General features: G+C 38.1%; 1 protein-coding gene across 14 annotated transcripts in view; it reads left to right on the top strand.

Moving 5' to 3' along the window:
- The first annotated feature begins 1,173 nt into the window (after nucleotides 1-1,173).
- MINDY3 (MINDY lysine 48 deubiquitinase 3) overlaps nucleotides 1,174-17,845 on the top strand; it is a 61,836-nt gene continuing 45,164 nt past the window's right edge. The window contains exons 1-8 of one of the 14 annotated variants that reach the window (XM_072854368.1): nucleotides 1,232-1,385; nucleotides 3,902-3,967; nucleotides 4,921-5,011; nucleotides 8,055-8,176; nucleotides 9,921-10,000; nucleotides 11,995-12,052; nucleotides 12,509-12,682; nucleotides 16,436-16,487. In XM_072854368.1, coding sequence (XP_072710469.1) covers nucleotides 8,161-8,176; nucleotides 9,921-10,000; nucleotides 11,995-12,052; nucleotides 12,509-12,682; nucleotides 16,436-16,487 — 380 coding nt within the window. In that variant the 5' untranslated portion in view covers nucleotides 1,232-1,385; nucleotides 3,902-3,967; nucleotides 4,921-5,011; nucleotides 8,055-8,160. Of the gene's footprint in view, nucleotides 1,386-3,901; nucleotides 4,392-4,920; nucleotides 5,012-8,054; nucleotides 8,177-9,920; nucleotides 10,001-11,994; nucleotides 12,053-12,492; nucleotides 12,683-16,435; nucleotides 16,488-17,845 lie in introns of those variants that run through there. The other 13 variants (XM_072854367.1, XM_072854377.1, XM_072854374.1 and 10 more) reach the window with 13 other exon arrangements.

Genomic DNA, 17,845 nt, shown 5'->3' with positions numbered 1-17,845 from the left:
ATGGCAATTATCTTTCAGAAAAAATGGCAACTATCTTTTATAAAAAACCCCAGTCTTTATTTCCAGAATCTCTATTGGAAAAAAATCATTACTAAATTAGATAAACCAAATTTATTTTCCAAATCTGAATCTTTTCAAGTTCATGGGATGTCCATCTAACACCACTCCTAAATAGTTTAAGAAAATCATATGGCTACTTTTCATTCTTCATGTCAAACAGAATATAGATACTGCCAGGTAAGAGAGCTGTTTCTAAAATAGTAAAAATATCATGTATATATGCAAGCACTACATTTTATCTATAACGGTAGGTTAGCGCTTGCACAAGACACTATACAACAAATACATTAAAGAAGCTCTCTACTTACACTGGTATGATTCTGAATTCCTGACATCTCTTGGTATATCCAGCTCATATGCAAGATTAGGAGTCTTTACACTGACTGTCTGCTTCAATTAAGACTTAAAAGGCTACCTTCTCTAACGCCACTATCTCCTCACCAATGCCGCTCCTTTCCCCTCAACTTTTAACAAAGTGTCTGGGGCAGCCCGTACTGAGCAGAACCCAAAACAGCAGTGCAAGCAGCGGCAGGGCCAAACCCCAGAGGGCGAGGGAAGGCCAAGAGGAGCTGCTGCTAGCCGAAGGTACCGGCCTCACACACGGGTGGCGGACAACGCGGGCTACCGTTTGGGTACACTGTTACGCCCATCTAGCTCCCCCCGCCTCCCCCAACACACACTGTGAGGCCAGCGGCCGTGCCCTGCGCGGCAAGCCTTACCGCCCGGCTGCGGCCTCGGTACCACCCGGCCTACCGCTACCGCGCGGGGCGGGGCGGGACGGGGCAGGGCAGGGCGAACCGAACAGGCACGGCGCTCCTCACTCCCTGCCAGCCGCTGCGCCGCTCCGCTCCTCCCTCAGCCAACGTCTCCTCTGGGAGCAACGGTCGGCGCGCGGCGGCGGAGCGGCACGTGCGCCGCCCGCCAAACCGCCGAGCCGAGCACGAGGCGAGCTGAAGCCACCACCACCCCGCTTCCTGCGCCCGCGGAAGCACCAGGGCCTGCTGGGGAGGCGGAAAAGGGGCCACCAAGCATGCGCGGCTCCGCGAAGCGCCCGGCGAGGCCCCGCCCCCCCGCGAGCGCCCCGCCCGGCTCCGCCCTCCCGCCCGCCCCGGCGCGGCCCGGCCCGGCCCGGCCCGGCCCCTCCCCTGCGCAGGGGCAGCGGCTGCCACAGCCACCTCCGCCGCCGGGAGACGCCTTGCCCGCCCGGCCTCAGGGCCGCCGCCCCGTCATGTCCGAGGCGAGCCAGGAGCTTGTCCACTTGGTGTGGGGCAAGAAGGCCGGGCCCCGCGGGCTGGCCGACACCATCTTCTGCCGCTGGGCGCAAGGTACCTGCGTGCGCTGTGCCCCGGCCCCGCTCCCCGCCCGGCCCTTCCCTCGGCTCGGTGCCTGCCCGGCCTTCTCCCCCGGGGGTCTCTCTCGGCCCGGCCCTCCCCGCCCCGCCGTCCTCGGCCCACCTGCCCGGACACACCCACAGCTCTCCCTGCCGCCCCCGCGGGGCTCCGCGGCTCCTGTCTGTCCGTGTCCGTGTGTCTGTGAGGGGAGGGAGGCGCCGCTCTGTGGGGCAGGGGCCCCTCCACGCGTCTGCGGACGGGGACGGCGACAGTTGTTTGCGTTCGTGTTCCTGTGTCACCGCAACCCAGCGTGTGGCCCACGGGAAAAATGATGCAGCAGTTTCACTTGCTAAATAATATTTTTTGCTGCTTGGTCGTCTTCTGCCACAAATCTTCAAAGGAGCTTGAAAGAGTAGGGAAGGATATGTATTTCTTAAATATATTTCAACGGCATCTTGCACCATTATTTTACATAGCTCGTGGAAACATGAACATAAGTTGTCTTTTTTTTTTTTTTTGGCAAAGAACATGGGAGTCACAAGTAGACTTCTCACAAGTGGGGACAGGCTTGGGACAGAGGCCCACAGATTTTTTTTTAAACTGGTTCTGTGGCGATTGAAGCAGGTGCATACCGTCTTCGATGTGGCAAGAGATAAAGCAACAATAACCATGAAACCTGGGGTGTTTGTAAGATGTATTTTCCACATTTAAATTATGCCACCTACACATAGTTTCTTCTTGATGGAGACTTTCTGGTATTCTTTCAAAACTTCAATTGCAAGGTGTAGTACAGAGGCTTTACCGATAAAAGTGATATGCAATAAATCAGTCCTGGCTGAAAGAAGGGAATAATAGCCTTCTCTGTAACTTACTGTGGGCTTTGAAGAATTCTAGTAATGCTTATGAAGGTCATAATAAAAACACCCCTGATTCCTGGAGAAAGTTCACAAATGATAGTGGAATTTATAGATTTAAAAAAAAAAAAATTAATGCATTCAGGTGTCAGGGTAAAGTTGGCTGAAACAAAAGGATGTTCTTGGTGTTCTCTGTTCCTTGCTCTTCTGTTTTTTTAACATGAGTTTTGTCATCTGTGTAGTTTCAGTAGATGCATGTGTGATGTTGATCTGGGAGCTGCTCAGCTTCTCCCCTGTCACAGAACACAGTGCATTACCAGACTCTCATATCTTTTTCCCTAGGTTAATCTGTGTTCAGATAATTCAGTGAGAAATATTTGGGGAAAAAATGCCAAATTCCTCCTAAGTTCTAGAATTTAAGCAGGCCTTGTAAAGCCGTTACTTTTCCTAGTGAATTATTTTTATTTAAATATAATTACTTTCTGAAATATCTCTTAAGTTTTGGTAGAGTATTGCTGTTTCAGTACAAGATTTTTACAAAGTCAGGAAAAAGGATTGGTGTTAAAAAGCTTAATTATTTCTTTAACTGGTAATGTTAGATTACCGAAATTGACATTTTCAAGATTGTTTGTATATGAAATTTTAGCAGTTTCAAAATTTATTGAAATGTATGTTGTAATGCCCCACACTTGTGAGCCTGTGAAAGAGTAACGGAAAAGGCCTCTCGTGTTCTTGGTGGCTCCTGGAAAGGAGCTACTATTTCCTATCTGTCTTTCGGGAAAGTCCTGTAACTATACTGTGTAGTATATCTGTTCCCTTCTCTATATCTTTTTTAATATAACCAATTTTGTGTAGTAAAAACACATGACAATAACTTAGTGTGTTGTTTGGAGGTCTTGGGCTGGGAATCAAAAAAGTCTGTCTCAGTCCCTTATGTTGTGTAGCAGCGTAATACATCTACCCAACTTTCTATTTTTTTGCAAAAGTTCTGCACCATCTACCTACTGCAAAGGAGTCTTATCAATGCTGACTCATCAAGATTTAAAAAAAAAACCAAACATAAAAATCAAACTTTATCATTTCCAAAGACTTCAGAGTTTAAAAGATAGACCCTTGTTTCACATCGTATGTGCAAAAAGTATCAAAGAAGTATAAATGACGCTTGCTTAAACAACTGGTTTGGTGTTGGGGTTTTTTTTAGAGTGTAGTGCCAACACTGGTATTTATTTCAGATACTTTCTGAATGTTGTTTGATTCTTTCTCAAACCCTTTGGAAGTTGAGAACTATAATTTACGTTTAGAAAGAAGAGAGTAGGGAGGTTATTGAGGAATGTAAGACTCAAACCAGTCAGTTTCTTAGTAAAGATAGCAATGTTCCAGGAATCCTCATCATGCACCAAACTCATTAACCATCATATTTGTTTGGTCAAAACTGAAGACCGACTTATCTGCGGGCAGTTAACAGAACTGACCTAGCTAATGTGGATATGCTGTTTGAAGTTAGTGACAGTAATTCCCTCACTTTGCTGCATTGGCAACTTTAAATATATTGGTTTGATTTGTGACTTAACAAAGGCATGGCTGCAAAGCTGTTGTTGCAGTTGGGGTTTTTTTGTGTTGTTTTTTTTATAGAATTTTTTTTCTTTATGATTGCAGCAGAATTTGCAGTTTGAACCTCATGAATCCCATTTACCAGAACCCTGCAAGTGGACACAGAGAAATGTACTGCAAAGGCTTGGTCTGCACTTCAGTGTTTCCTGGCATAGATATGATGACTTGGGAAGGAGTTAGGAGGAGGACTGAACCCTAAAGAAACATACCCATGTTAGGAGTGATTTTCTTCATTGATCCAAAAGACAAATTCCATTCATAAAGCCAGTCTTCAGATCAGCCCTAAGGCATGTGGTATCAGGTCTACACAGCTATGAATGTCTGGCAGGTTTGAGTGCAGCATCCTTTCAGAATTACCTAAGTTGTTTTCTCACTGGTCTTTGGAAAGAAAGATATGGGACAGTCTTTTGAAAACAACTATTTAACTTCAAAAGCATAGTGTGACGGTATTAATACTACAGTTTGTGTATATATGTATAACATACAATGTAAAAAGGTCCATTTTATCTGGATCCTTTTCCAGGTTGAGAGCTGGGTGAGTAGACTGACAACTTTCCTTTCCTTTCTCCCCTACTCTTTCCAGGTTTCCTTTTTTTACATGCCTGGAACTCTGTTTCTGGTCTAGTATGTTTAAACATCACCAAATTGGCTTTTATTACATCCTTGGTTGAGGAGCTAGATCCTATAGTATTGTTTTTAAGTAATTGGAGCTGTAATATTGTTAGACCACGATCAAGTCAGGGTTACTAGGAAATCATATTTCTACCAGACAAGCAGATACATTTTGAGAAAAAGGAACACACTTGCCAATCTTCAAAGTCTTAAATAGAGGTAGCAATTCGAAATGTGTTCCTCTGAGTTTAGTTGAACAATGTTTAATTCAATTGGGTGATGGGAGAGAAATACTCATTGATATCTGTGTAATTTTTTGTTTTATGTTTTGATGACTATGATTTATAGAATATTTGCATTTGTCTGCTTTCTGTCTCTTTGAGTTCCGTATTACTCAGTGCAAACAGTTAATCAGGAAGAAAAGAAAAGCATTTTTCATTTAATATTCACAGTTAGGGTATAGACAAGTGTGGATTGTGCAAACAGCTGGAGGAAGTTACACCTGTTGGCCCACCTCTGCCTACTTGTTGCTGCTTGTCTGTCGTAAGTATTGCCTATTCAAATCTTTTGGTGGAACTGCTTTTGAATCTTCTGCTTTACCGATGCCGGTCACACTTAGCAAAGTAAACCCTTGTGAGTGGTCTTCAGGTCATGGTCTGTGGACTGCTTTTAAGGTATCTGTAAAAATTAAGAAGTTAGAAGCCAAACCTGCTGCCAGGAATTTGCACATTGTGTGGAAAAGACATTGAAGTCTTCAAACAAAAAAGTACTGATCACTACCAACTTAGAGCTTCTTTTTAAGTAGAAAATGTAGCTTCAGTTTAAGGAGATGTTGCTAATTCTGCCAGTAGGAAGTGGTCTTTCTTGCTAACACAAGCCATACAGCTATTAAATGTGAGACAACAGTAGCTTTTGGAAAAACAGCAGGGACATGCAGCTGAGAAGAGCTACCTAACTGCCTTCTCTAGGGAAGAATTTCTGTTCTCAATTTTATACTCATAGACTTTTTTTCTTCTTTCCTCCCTTGGAGTGGCATATTGGTTTTGGGGTAGTGATAGTGTCTTTATAGACAAAATAACCACATCTTGCTGGTTTAGACAGACTGTCAAATCCTTATCTATTGTATATGAGATTTAAATGTTTATTTCATGTACTTCCGTAATGCAGAGTTGTCTTAAAATAATGAATTCATTCTGAAGAATGCGAAACCTCTTGTGAAGCTTGCTGAATGACAAGTTAGGCTTTGGGGCAGAAATATAGTTTTTTGAGGAACTGTCTGTGTCATTATGTGTAAGTAACAGCCCTTTCAGCACTGTTAAACTGGAAGGAGAATAGAAGATACCATTCACTGTGAAAAAATGGGGTGTGAACATGTAAGTTAAGTTGTTAAGAAGATTGTATTTTCTGGCTAATGGGCAAGGTGGCTAATGTAGTTGGAATACACATAGAGCAGTAAGAATGTGAAATGCCCTGTAACACAATTATCTAAATAATTAGTGAACCCTTCTTTGCTGCTGCCTGGGCCCAGAAAAAGAATATCTGAAAATACATTGTACTTGCTTTAAGAAAGGATATGGTGCTAGTGAGTCCATTCTTTACTCTGGATAAGGCTGACAGGCTTAAAGAAAATAAAAGGTCTTGAAGGAGTGCTGACATAGAAGGCTCTTACCAGGGTACAGATTCAGAAGTTTCAGTCAAAATTCAGAAGTTTCACAGAGCTCTTTTGTTTTGTTTTGTTTTTACAAAGGTATGAAAAAAGGCAAACAAGTTGGAATCTTACCTTGTTTTCTGGCAGTTTGTTGCCCAATTTAGTGGTAGCCTGCCAGGTAATTTGGATACTTTCCTCAAACCTTTCCAGGACTTCCTGTCTCTTTATCCACAACCCATTAAGTGGAATTTTGTTGTGGTATTGGTGTAGTAAACGCTCCTTTCTTTTTGTGTGTGGGAAAAATTTGTTTGGTTTGTTTTTTTTTCCCCACAGAAAACTTCAGAAGTTTCATTTTACTATAAAAATACACTTTGAAAACCCAAAGCCATATGCAAAATATGTCTATCATTCCTACACCCAGCTCTAGAGAAAGGATGAAACATTAAGACGTGTTGTAAACCTTAATGGATTATTCTAGTGTTTCTGTCAGGCAGTTCTTGTATCCCTAAAGAGAAAAAGAAATACAGTTCCATGGTGAGAGGCTGTCTCAGCAGAGAACAGGACAAAAAAAATGAATAGTGCAGCATCTTTGTAGATGGGGTCAGATTGGGTCAGAGATAGAGCAAGTTGTTTTTCTAATGTGGTTAATGTTGCATGCTCTTTAGCTACTCCCCTTGTCTTTCATTCAGCTAGAATTGGTTCTTGCACAGTGAAAACAGTGAAAGTATACAGCATCCTTTGAAAAATGACAGTGTTACTAATGTCTAGAGTGTCTTGGATACAAAAAAAAATATTTTTTAGAAATAGGCAAACAATAAAAAGATGCAGGAAAATGGTGGGGTGGTCATCATAGTAGAATGAATGGTTTTTGTAGTGCTTTGGACCATGGTGTGGAGTATTAGGTGAAAGACAAGAGTAGGTAACTAAGTCATACGTTCATTTTGGTAAACTCTATGTAGAAGAGCTAAGAATTAGGTGTAAGAAAAGAAACATGGGCCTTAGTAAATGCTAAGTTTTGGGAAAACAAGGAGAATAAAACTTTGTTTTGTGCGATTAATAGTGAACAAAGGTAATAAAAACAGATTTGGGAATATCATAGTCACCATAACTCAAAATATTGGGCAATACACCGATTACCAACAGGAATCTAGATCTACTTGCCCCCACCCCCTGCCAGGGAGGTTAAAGCAGTAGTGATGTTGAAAAAATTGGGTCAATGGAGTATTTAATAGGGTTATAAATGACAAGGAAGATGAATGATAATTATACTGTTTTATGTTTCTTATAGGTAAATGATGATAATTATACTCATGGATAAAAAGCAGGCAGATTAATAAAGGATTATTTTGGCTGAATTACATCTATTTTGCTCTTGAAATTTTGTCTTGAGTGAAAAGAGCTGTATGATAGATATGACTGGTTAAGAGTGAGAGTAAGTAGAAATTAGTCTGAATCAGAGATGCTAGTCTTAGTTGGGAGCTTAAAGGGTGGCCAGGCCATTCCTATGAATCATAAGGAAGCATGTGGGGGTTCATGGGTGTTTATAGAGATTGCCAAAGATGTGATTATTGTGGAGGGCAAAAACGGTAAGTAGGTGCGATTGCAGGCTGAGGTAGACTTGAACCGAGCTGGACTTCAGACTGCTGGTTTCTGAAATTTTACTTGAGCTGACTTCAGATTTTGTAGAAGTTTTAAGAAAGATAGCAAGACCAAAATCCCTGAAGCCCATTTTTTTGCTTAACAGCTTTTAGAACCTTGATGTTATTAAGCATTAAGCAGCATTTAGGTAAAAATAAATTAAGTGTTCCTTTAAGTATTATATATGGGGTTTTTCCTGTGGTTGTATTCTGTCAAATTCTGTGTAATATTGATTTTGCATTGTCTGTCTCAAATTTGTATTCACTCTGGTGGATCACACTCAATTTTCTTTATTTTTAGGACGCAACTTTGAAAAATAGGGCAGGGTTAAGCTGAGACAGTTCATGCTTTCTATAAGAAGCCTGAAGAACGTGAAAAAAATTCAAGATTTCTTAAGTGTGGTTTAATGGTACCACATCCAAGTATGTTGTTTTTCTGCAGTGGCTAAATCATTAAAACAACTAAAAAAACCTATTGTTGCAGTGTGCTTCGATGGCATGCAGTAATGCTTAAAAGTAGAGGAAGACTTACCTTCTAATATGATAAGCCTGCACAAACTAATTCAGAAGGTCTAAAGGACTGGTGATATTTCTTATTAGGGCATGTTAACAGGGGAGTAAAATAACACTAGTGCAAACTTTGGTTGAAGTATGGATTAATGGAGCTTTGTCGCTACATTAGGTGATGCCAGATCTAAGTATGTAGGCCTGACATGCATCTGGGTTTTGGATACAAAATAGATCTTTGTAATGTACATTTGCACATTCAGTTAAAAAAAAAACCTGGAGCCTTCTGTCAGATACAGGGGAAACCCCATTTTTTTAAGAACTATGGCTACATTGATCCATCTTAAAAAAAATTCACATTGTTGTTGAAAAACTATCATTTCTGTGATGAAATATGGCCTACAAAACATGCAGTACTCCTCTTCTGTGCTGCGTGGGATGATGTCCCTGTCATGCAGTAGTGTGGAAGTCTGCACTGGGGGGGATGCATTTCCCCAGTTCAAATTTCCCACGTTTCCCACATCCAGGGGTTAGGGATGCTTTTGATATGGCAGCATGTAACGACAGAATTGGGAAAAGGAGAAATTATGGGAAAGAAGCATTGAATATTCTTTCCGCTGAGATTGACACTGCTGTGTAAATATGCATGTGTCTCCCCTTTCTCTCAGTCCCCACTTGCTTGTGCTTGCTGGTTGGTTGCTGACTACAGTTGCATGGTTTCTAGATTACACCAAACTAGAGTAACTTCAGCACAATCTTATCAGCACTTAAAAGAATAATGCAAAATATCACTCACTGTGATTAAGTTGCTGTGTGTCAGCTTCATCAAGGTAATTGTCCATGTGTATGCATTTACCTATGAGTAATGCAAGCTATGAATCACCGTATCTCGAATACAAGTTTAAGGGCAAGGTAGTAACAAAAAATTTTGCAGTAATTGCTCCAGTGTTTGCTCTATTACGTGACTGTAAGATAATTCTGAAATACAAATACATTAAAGATGGAGGGGGAAAATAGGTGATCTTGCATCTCAGTAAATATAGTGTATCTTCTGTGAAAGAACACCATTAAGAGCCTTGCTTCAGTGGTTACAAGTGGATATTTGAGTTACTCAGCATATTTCAGTCTTAATAGGAAGCACTGATAGGCCAAAAATGAGATCAGCTGGAGGCATACTGTGCCCTTCATAGGAAATAGAAATGTATTACGCATGTTCAGTGAGGGTCCAAAGATGATTTTATTTTTTTACACGAGACAAAATATTATCACTTACAAACAAATTTTAATTGATTTATAAGAAATAAACCATAATAAAATAAAAACTATGGTTTAAGTATCCAGCCACATGTGCTCTAGTGACAGTTTTACTGTTAAAAATCCTTTTGTTTGAAACCCTAGCTGTTGGCCCTTTGTGGTCATGATTTCATTGCTGAGATAAATAGTTCACTTCTGACTTCTGCTGTCACCTGTATTCATTACTTCTTTTCTTCAGATACTTTAACCACATTCTGTTGCATTATCAGCGGTAAAAATCTTGAAAATTTACCTAATCTTTAAAGGTGAATAAATCAGGTGTCATTTCTGTTCAGGAAGGAATATACATAAAAATGTGCTTGTTTACACATAACATCACTAAATATAGTCTTTTTTCATTTGACAGGTTTTGTCTTTAGTGAATCTGAATCAACTGCATTAGAACAATTTGAGGGTGGCCCTTGTGCAGTGATTGCACCTGTACAGGTAAGATGCACTTATTATAGGAATGGTTTAAAATTAGTAAGCCCAAAGTTTGTTCTTTTCTGTGTATATGTGGAACTAAAATAAATATTACAAAAATTGAAGATCAGTTGTATTTTGATTTCATAATTATAGTGTGGAGGAGACAAAAAACTCAGTAAAAAGGCAGAGATGGGCTGATTCTGAACTATAATTTTGCAGAAGTGGGATTTGTTTGAGGAAGGACAGCACATTGATCCAAGCAGAGGTAACTTTGAAGTGGGGAATGCAGGATAAAAGAGGAGACGTAAAAGATCAGATATAAATGTAATCCTAATCCTTTCTCATCTCTCAAATTCCCTGTCTTTAAGAAGGGTAATATCTGTGTCACAATGGCTGCTTTAGCAAACTGTATTGGAAATATTTGAAGTAATCGATTTTCAAACCTAATAAGGTTTGCTGTGTAAGAAAAGGAGAAAAGTTATACTTTCAAAGTTCTAGTTAGCAGAATAAATGATGTATGTCAGGTGAATATATTTTATTCTGGACATGTGCTTAGAATTTCACTTGTGCTTCAGATACACTCAACCAACTGTGATTGTGATTTTTTGTTTTCTTACTCCATTGTATCTTGTAGGCTATGTGCATACTCTTGGGAATGCTGTTTCTGGGGCAATTCTGACTGCCTATGACCTGTAGGTTGGACCCGTTCTGCTAGAGCAGTTTGTCTAATCTGCGATTGCTCTTCATTCTCTTAGGAGCACCCTGTAGAGACAGGCAGACATTGAGTCATGGGCCAGATTACTTTTTCTGGTAACCTGCTCTTGACTCGTCGTGGAATTGTTTGAGTCTCTGGTGTATGTAATGTGATAGTCATAAAACCTCTGTTATGGTTACTTCAAGACACTCTAAACGCTGGTCCCACCAAAAGACTTGTACCACAGGAAGGAGCACCACTTGTTTAGGTTGTAAACAATCAATAAAAAAATATTTTATTATGAATTGCACTCTGTAGCATGGCTCTGCCTAGTTCTGTGGTCTTAAAACCAGATGTAGAGTGTCTGGTCTCTGATGTTAGAATTACAAGTCTTTTATTTGGGGGGAGTGGAGAGAGTAAAGAATAGGACCAGCCAGTTCCTTAAAGGCAGTGCCAAGTCTTTACCATATCAAATGTTCTTCTAGACAGTGTTTTTCCAGATTTATGTGTAGTTCAACTTCCTTTAAATTAAGTATTTAAAGCATGTTTAAAAGTGAGCTGAGTTCCAGCTAGGGAAGGAGGAAGGGATCAAACAGCTCTTGCAGTGCCTACTGCTGCTGTGAATTACTAAAAAAGGTGTGCGGAAGATCTGTGATGGGAGAACAGGGTGAGTCTATCAGGGAAGAAGTGAAAGTTGAAGCAGCTATTTTTAAGGTGCTGCAAATACCTGAAACAGCATCTAATAGTGTAGTTAGAAAGACCAAGAGTCTGCTTCCTAAAGTTTGTTCTTTCATTGTTCCTTCTCTGTAACTTAGAACATATCTTATTTTTTTTTAATTGCAACATTAGTGTTGATGGAAAACAAAGCAGGGGTATGGAGATGCACAGGTTTTCTTTAATCTCATCTGCGAATTATGACTTGCAATGGTTAAAAGAGGTGGTCTTTTTAACTACTAAAGGGGTTTGTCTGAGTGACTAGAGTTGTCTTGTACTACTCATCAGTTATATTGCAAAATATTTGTGCCTCCATTACTGCAGTCCTGTGAGTCTGGAGATGTTTATGTAAATATGCACTCTGTATTTGAAGCGTGTTTGAGGTTCAAACTTAATAATGTTGAATGTAGGTATGAGGCCATCTTTGTAGTTAGTTTGAATGGGAAAAATCAGTAAACAGTGCAGGCTCAGGGTCTCTTACTGAACAATGAGCAGCTTGAAACTCTTCTAATAATATGCAAAATTGCTTTGGTATAGAGCTTGTGACATAATGTAAAAGTTGGTGTTGTCTTGTATTTTAATATTATTTTATGGTTTGATAACAAAGGCATTCCTTTTGAAGAGGCTTTTTACCAGCGAAAAGTCTACTTGGAGAGACTGTCCAGGTACTGAGACCTGTTTTGTTCTCTTTATTTTTTCTGTTTTAATTATTTGTAAAGCATGTCCTAGTACAAAGAATTTAAAATAGTTTACACTTTATTTTTGTTTAAGTATGCTCCCATGCCATTTTATGAGGCATACAGTATGTATACTATGTCTCTAAAGTCCCATTCGTGAGGTCTATGCCTGTCCATAGTACTTCTGTGTTTTATAAATATTTGATTGAAATCTGTTATTAGGAAAGGGAATGAATTAGAAATCATATTAAAACACATTTTTCTAAAGACAGCTTTATAATTCTTTGGTCCAGTATAGTCAAACAGCAATTAACATTAATAATTAATAAGAAAAAAGTAAAACTCAATTATTTAGATAACATTAATGTATAAAAAAGATACTATTAGCTTATATAAGATACTGATTAGCAGCAATTGAACTCATCTAGGTTTCTGATCTTTCAGAAGAGGAGCAGAAGAACCTTCTCTGTCATACATTATGTGATATTTTGGAAATGGCTTGCTCTGACAATTCTGAGTCGTACTCTCTGGCAACATGGATAAGAGGAAAAACAACTGAAGAAACTGCTAGTATTTCTGAAAGTCCTGCAGAATCTAGTCATCAAGAGGAACAACCTTGTAAGATGTATTTCTATACTAAATTACCCATCACTTAGTAAAGTATTACGTTGTTTTTGAGGGGCTGCTGCTTTTTATTATTACACAGATGGGGTTTTTGCCTTTGTGATTCTATTAGCAATAGACGGATTTTTGTCTGTTGTAATTAGAGGCATTGATCCTTTTCGTCAAAGTAATGTGCTATCTATCAGTGGAGTTCTACCATACATGTTTCTCTTGAATTTGAGCAATTTCCATAATCTTTTCAATTTTATTTTGTCATTTATTGGGACCTGATGTGTCTTTAATTTGGAAAAATCTACATGCTTCCTAACACTGGAGGAATATTTTAACTTGTCACTTGTTGCTTTATTTTAGAGCTTTTGTACAAAGCTTTATCTGTTCTAAAATATTCTGGATCCCGTGTTATGGAGAGGTAGCCTTTTTCCCTTTGATTCTATGCAGTACCAAAACAGCTTGATCAAATCACCTTCTGGTAGATTAACAGAATTCTTTTGTAGGTTAGAATTTTTCGGTTACCTGCTTTTTGCAAATGTCTTGATTCCTTCATTAGTTACTGACATCAAGTATGTGGTGAACGTCATCTGTTGCACTGAGATATGGCACCCAGTCGTATATAACTGCTGAGGAGCCAGTGACATGGAAAGTTTATCTGTGCACACATGATCATTGAGACATGTATTTATTAATCTTTTAATAGGCGATATCTGACATGTTAAAAGATAAGCTTCTTTTTCTTTTATTTTTTGTTCCCAATGTGTCTCTTAAGAAGTATGAAAAACTCTTCACATGAGAACATGCTTATAAAGGTGCCATCTTTTGATGGAAGGAATATGTTATTTGGCAGTTTGTGGCATAACTACAAAGTAAGAATTGTACAAGTAGATTTATACATGCACAGCTAGCTATATCAATTAGTAGTGCTGGAGCTCTTTATGTTACAAGTCATCTTCATCTGCTTCTATCAAATGCTCCATGTGCTTCAGAAGGCTCAAACAATAATAATTAAAATGTTACTTAATTGGAAAAACAGAAGGTCACCACATAAGAGTTCCAAAGTGAGCAGGTTTTTTTATTAAGAAAAAGTATTATAAAGACAGTTGTATCTACAACTTTTCTGTTAAAAAAAAATCTTCCTTTACAAGATAATAATAAGGCAGTTGTAACTTTGAAATTCCTAATTTGTGTGGATTTTCCAGTTGTCTCTGAAGCTCTTGCTCATATTATGAAGTTTCCTTTGAAGAAAAAGTGAAGCAGAGCCTAGTTATCAATAGGCTTTTACTGTCCTGTTTATTAATATATTGCCTTATTCTAAAGAACTTTTAACTGTAGAAAATGTTCAGCAGGAAGTCTTTTTAAACACACACTCGATTAATAATTACTCTCAACACTGACACTTAATGAACTAATCCATTAAGTTACATATCTACATTTTTCATATTTCTGTACAAGTCTACAAGTTCTGCCTGACTTGTCCTTAGTTCCATGGAATGTGCTTAGGAAGAGCAGGATGCATTTGCCATGAACAGTCTGCTTTTGTCATGAGCAACGTTAATCTCTTCTATTGTTCATATTCTGCGTTCCCTGCTAGACACTGAATGTACCTCTTGTATGTACTCTACAGTTCAAACAGTATTTTACCTTATATGTATAATGCAATACACTTCCTGATTTAAGAAATATTTGTTAGGTTGTTTTTTTTTTCTTTTCTGTCCTATTATTTAACTATAGACCAGCTTCTTGCCTGGTTAGGCCTGGGACAAAGAGAAGAAGGTATTTTGTTTCTCTTACTGCTAGTGCAAAGGAATAAATTTATTTCTTGCTTGGTTGCTGTAATCAATAAAAATAGAAACAGGCATTGTCATAGTTGGTAGGACTTAAGAGATGAGTTATGTGTGTGGGGGATTATTACAGATACAGCTCCACATGGCAGGCTACTGCTGTTTGGGAATTGAATATTGGAATCTATTTATAATAAAACCATGAAATATGATTAGACACAGCATGATAGAGTATCATTGTAAAAGAGTTTCTATACAATTGTATTTCTCATACAGCTCATGTTCTATTGCTGTTTGTTCTTTTCCTCTGCTAAGCACTGTCTTTATTTAGCCTTGTTTGGGTTATGTATAGCTACACTTCTCTTTAGGATTTCTACTTCTTTCCATTTGTTTCAAATAGTAGTTCTCTTACCATTTCACTCTGTTCTGTAGTAACAGAATGAAACTGCCTATCATCCTGCTGTGTGAACAAAAGGTGGATTCGAGCACACTTACTGAATGCAATAGCATTTTTCATCTGCTTTTGTGGTGTATACCAGTGACTTCTTGTTGGCCATGCATTGGCTGTAGTAGTGCAAGTTCCCAGGTTCAAAGATTGCTTTATATGATTTAGTCCCTCTAACTTTCTGCTTACAAAACATATGTTCTTGGAGCGGGGTTAGTTCCTGTGGCATTTTCTGCAATTTAGATTCATTGTTTCATATTTTTTTTAAATGTCTTAAAAATACATTTTCTTAAGTCTAGTTTTGCTCTTGGTAACATAATTTTAGCAATCCCTTGTGGTTTTTCAAAAGACAAAAACTAATACTCTTAAGACTACTGCTGCCTTATTTCTGAAGTAGAAAATGAAAGTATTCTATTGCTGGAGAATCAGTTGTATTTGCATGTAGGCAAATCAAGTGCATCTTTCAAAATACAATCAGAAAGGGCATAAAAAGCCCTTTCTGGAATTCTTGTGGGAAGAATTGATCAGTAGTATTAGCCCTAATGGCTTCAGGTCTTTAATGAATTGTATGCAGTCAAATGCAGTAGCTAGATGATCAGACATTATGTAAATGCTCGTCATTAAGTAGCCTTTATCAGAAAGCAGATCTATCTGTTTTGTATATTATTCTACTAGCAGGAAGATAAAGTCCTTATGGACATAGAGGGCACTAAAGACTGCTACAGTCTTAGTATTTGAATGCCTATAGAATTTGATTATTACACAACTGGCAAGTATAACTTCCTGTTGATAAAAGAAAATTTGATTCTAAAAGTTCATTTCATCTCCTTGGTTTGGAAATGTTGTGAGGGGAACAAAGGTATAAAGCCTATGTTGAACTTGGGAAGACACTAATGCTGTATTTTTTTTCTGTCTTGGGCACAACACTTATTTGAAAGGCTCTTTATCCATTATTAAAAGAGAACAATGAGAATTTATTTAAAAACAGGATGTGTAACACTGTGTAGAGTAATTCTACTCATTTTTTTGTAATAAATAAGCATTAAAAGGGGGAAAAACCCCCAAAATTTCAGTAACAGAAATTTATATTTGAAGAAAAAATACAGCTTACCTACACTGATGAAATGATCCAAGTAATCATGCTTGCTTTTCTAGGAAGTAATACTTCTTGTTGACCTGCAAAATTATATCTATAGTATGCATATGCTTGATGACTTTGTGACAGCCACGTTTTGTACAAAATCAACAGCTTAGTATTTGACAAATATTTTCAAGTCTACGCACTCTAGTAGCTTTGTGCTTTTAATAAATCGATTAGTCCAAATAGAAATGTTCTCACTAATTTGTATGGTGGAATCTTAATGTTGCGGTAAATTAGTTTATACTAATCAGTTAAAAAATTTAAATGTCAAGGGAGGATTAAAAATTAAAAATATAATTAAAGCTTGAAAGTATACTAGCTTGCTGTGTGTATCTTGTGTCATTTTTTTGCCATGTGTAGTGCTGAAAAGTGTCTCTTGTGTATAGCTGCCTTGGCTGTCGAAGAGCTTGGCTTTGAGCGATTTCATGCATTAATTCAGTAAGTAATATGTTGGAACATTTAAAATAAAATATTTTGAAGTTACACTAATGTTCACAGCCCCGGAAGGGGTATGTGGAGGAACTTTTTGTGTGTTACACATCAGGTTAAACTTGGATTTCAAGTTTTGGTTTGGGGGTTTTGGTGGTTTTTCTTTGCATTTTACTGTTTAAAATTGAATATTATTTTGAGCATAAGCATTAGGCTTTAAAATAAAACTGGAGCAATGTAATGTGCGAAATGGGCTGAATAACTTGTGCATTTCAAGTATATGAACACAGCTAATTAAGATTCACGTTTAAGTTAAAGATGTTAATCCTCAATTTTTTATACAGAGTCTTCACAGGTGATTCTATCTGAAATACTTGTGACATATATACTGAAAAAAATTGGCATCTGGTATTTTTCCCGATTTGAGACAATGTAAGAAACTTTTATAAAAATGTTTCATATACAAGACTGATTTTTGTTTCATACCTTAAACACTGTTATCTTTTTGGGGTGTAAATACAGAGCTTACAGTTCTAGTGAGTTTATCCTTAAAGGTAACAGCCTTTTATTTTCACAGTGAACAGTTGTAATCGTTGTGGAAATAAATCCCCAAAGAGGAAAAAAAGAGCAACAGAATTTCAAAAAAGCACTTGAGATGGAAAATGTTACTAATTAGAACTGAAATAACTACTGACTGCTTATTGTATCAGTAGTAATTATAGTTTGTTCTTTAAAACCATTGTCATATGAGGAAAGAAGAAAGAGGAGAATATTAAATTTTTGTAACCTTATCTGATCAAAAAACTAATTTCCTGCCCTCACCCTCCCTCCCACTCACGCCCTCAGTCTTTGGACTTGTGGTACTCACTTCAGTTTTTCTCAGTCTTCCTCACTGGAAATGAATGCTCTGGCATATGCCTTTAGAGCAAGCTGAGTGATGGATTTCAGAACTGACTTTGCCTTGCATACCTTTGTATGCCTTATATGCTCTATTGATAATGAAAGGTAGTTTAAAAATCTGAAGTGTTAGCCAGAGTAAACCCATCTATGGATATATTTTTGCAGATGTTTGTTTCTTTTTTAAACAAGACTTACTAAAAGTGTGCAAGTAATAAAAAAGAAAGTAATATACCTAAGTTTGTGGAAGATAAGCAGGGAGTGTGATCTAGTTTGAATTACTCAATAAAAACTAATGTTTGTGTTCTGAAAAGCAGTATTTAGCTCTAAATATCCCAAAAAATATAAAGTGTTTTACTTCACTGGAATCTTGATGGATCTCTTCCTTTCCTCTGTTTTTATTTTACTTTTTTCAGTTTTAAACATATGATCACCTGGTGTTACCTTATCATCCAGGCAGCAACCCTATT

This window comes from Ciconia boyciana, chromosome 2, assembly GCF_034638445.1.
Source record: "Ciconia boyciana chromosome 2, ASM3463844v1, whole genome shotgun sequence".
NCBI lineage: Eukaryota > Metazoa > Chordata > Aves > Ciconiiformes > Ciconiidae > Ciconia > Ciconia boyciana.
This window is presented reverse-complemented; position numbering and strand designations above follow the sequence as displayed.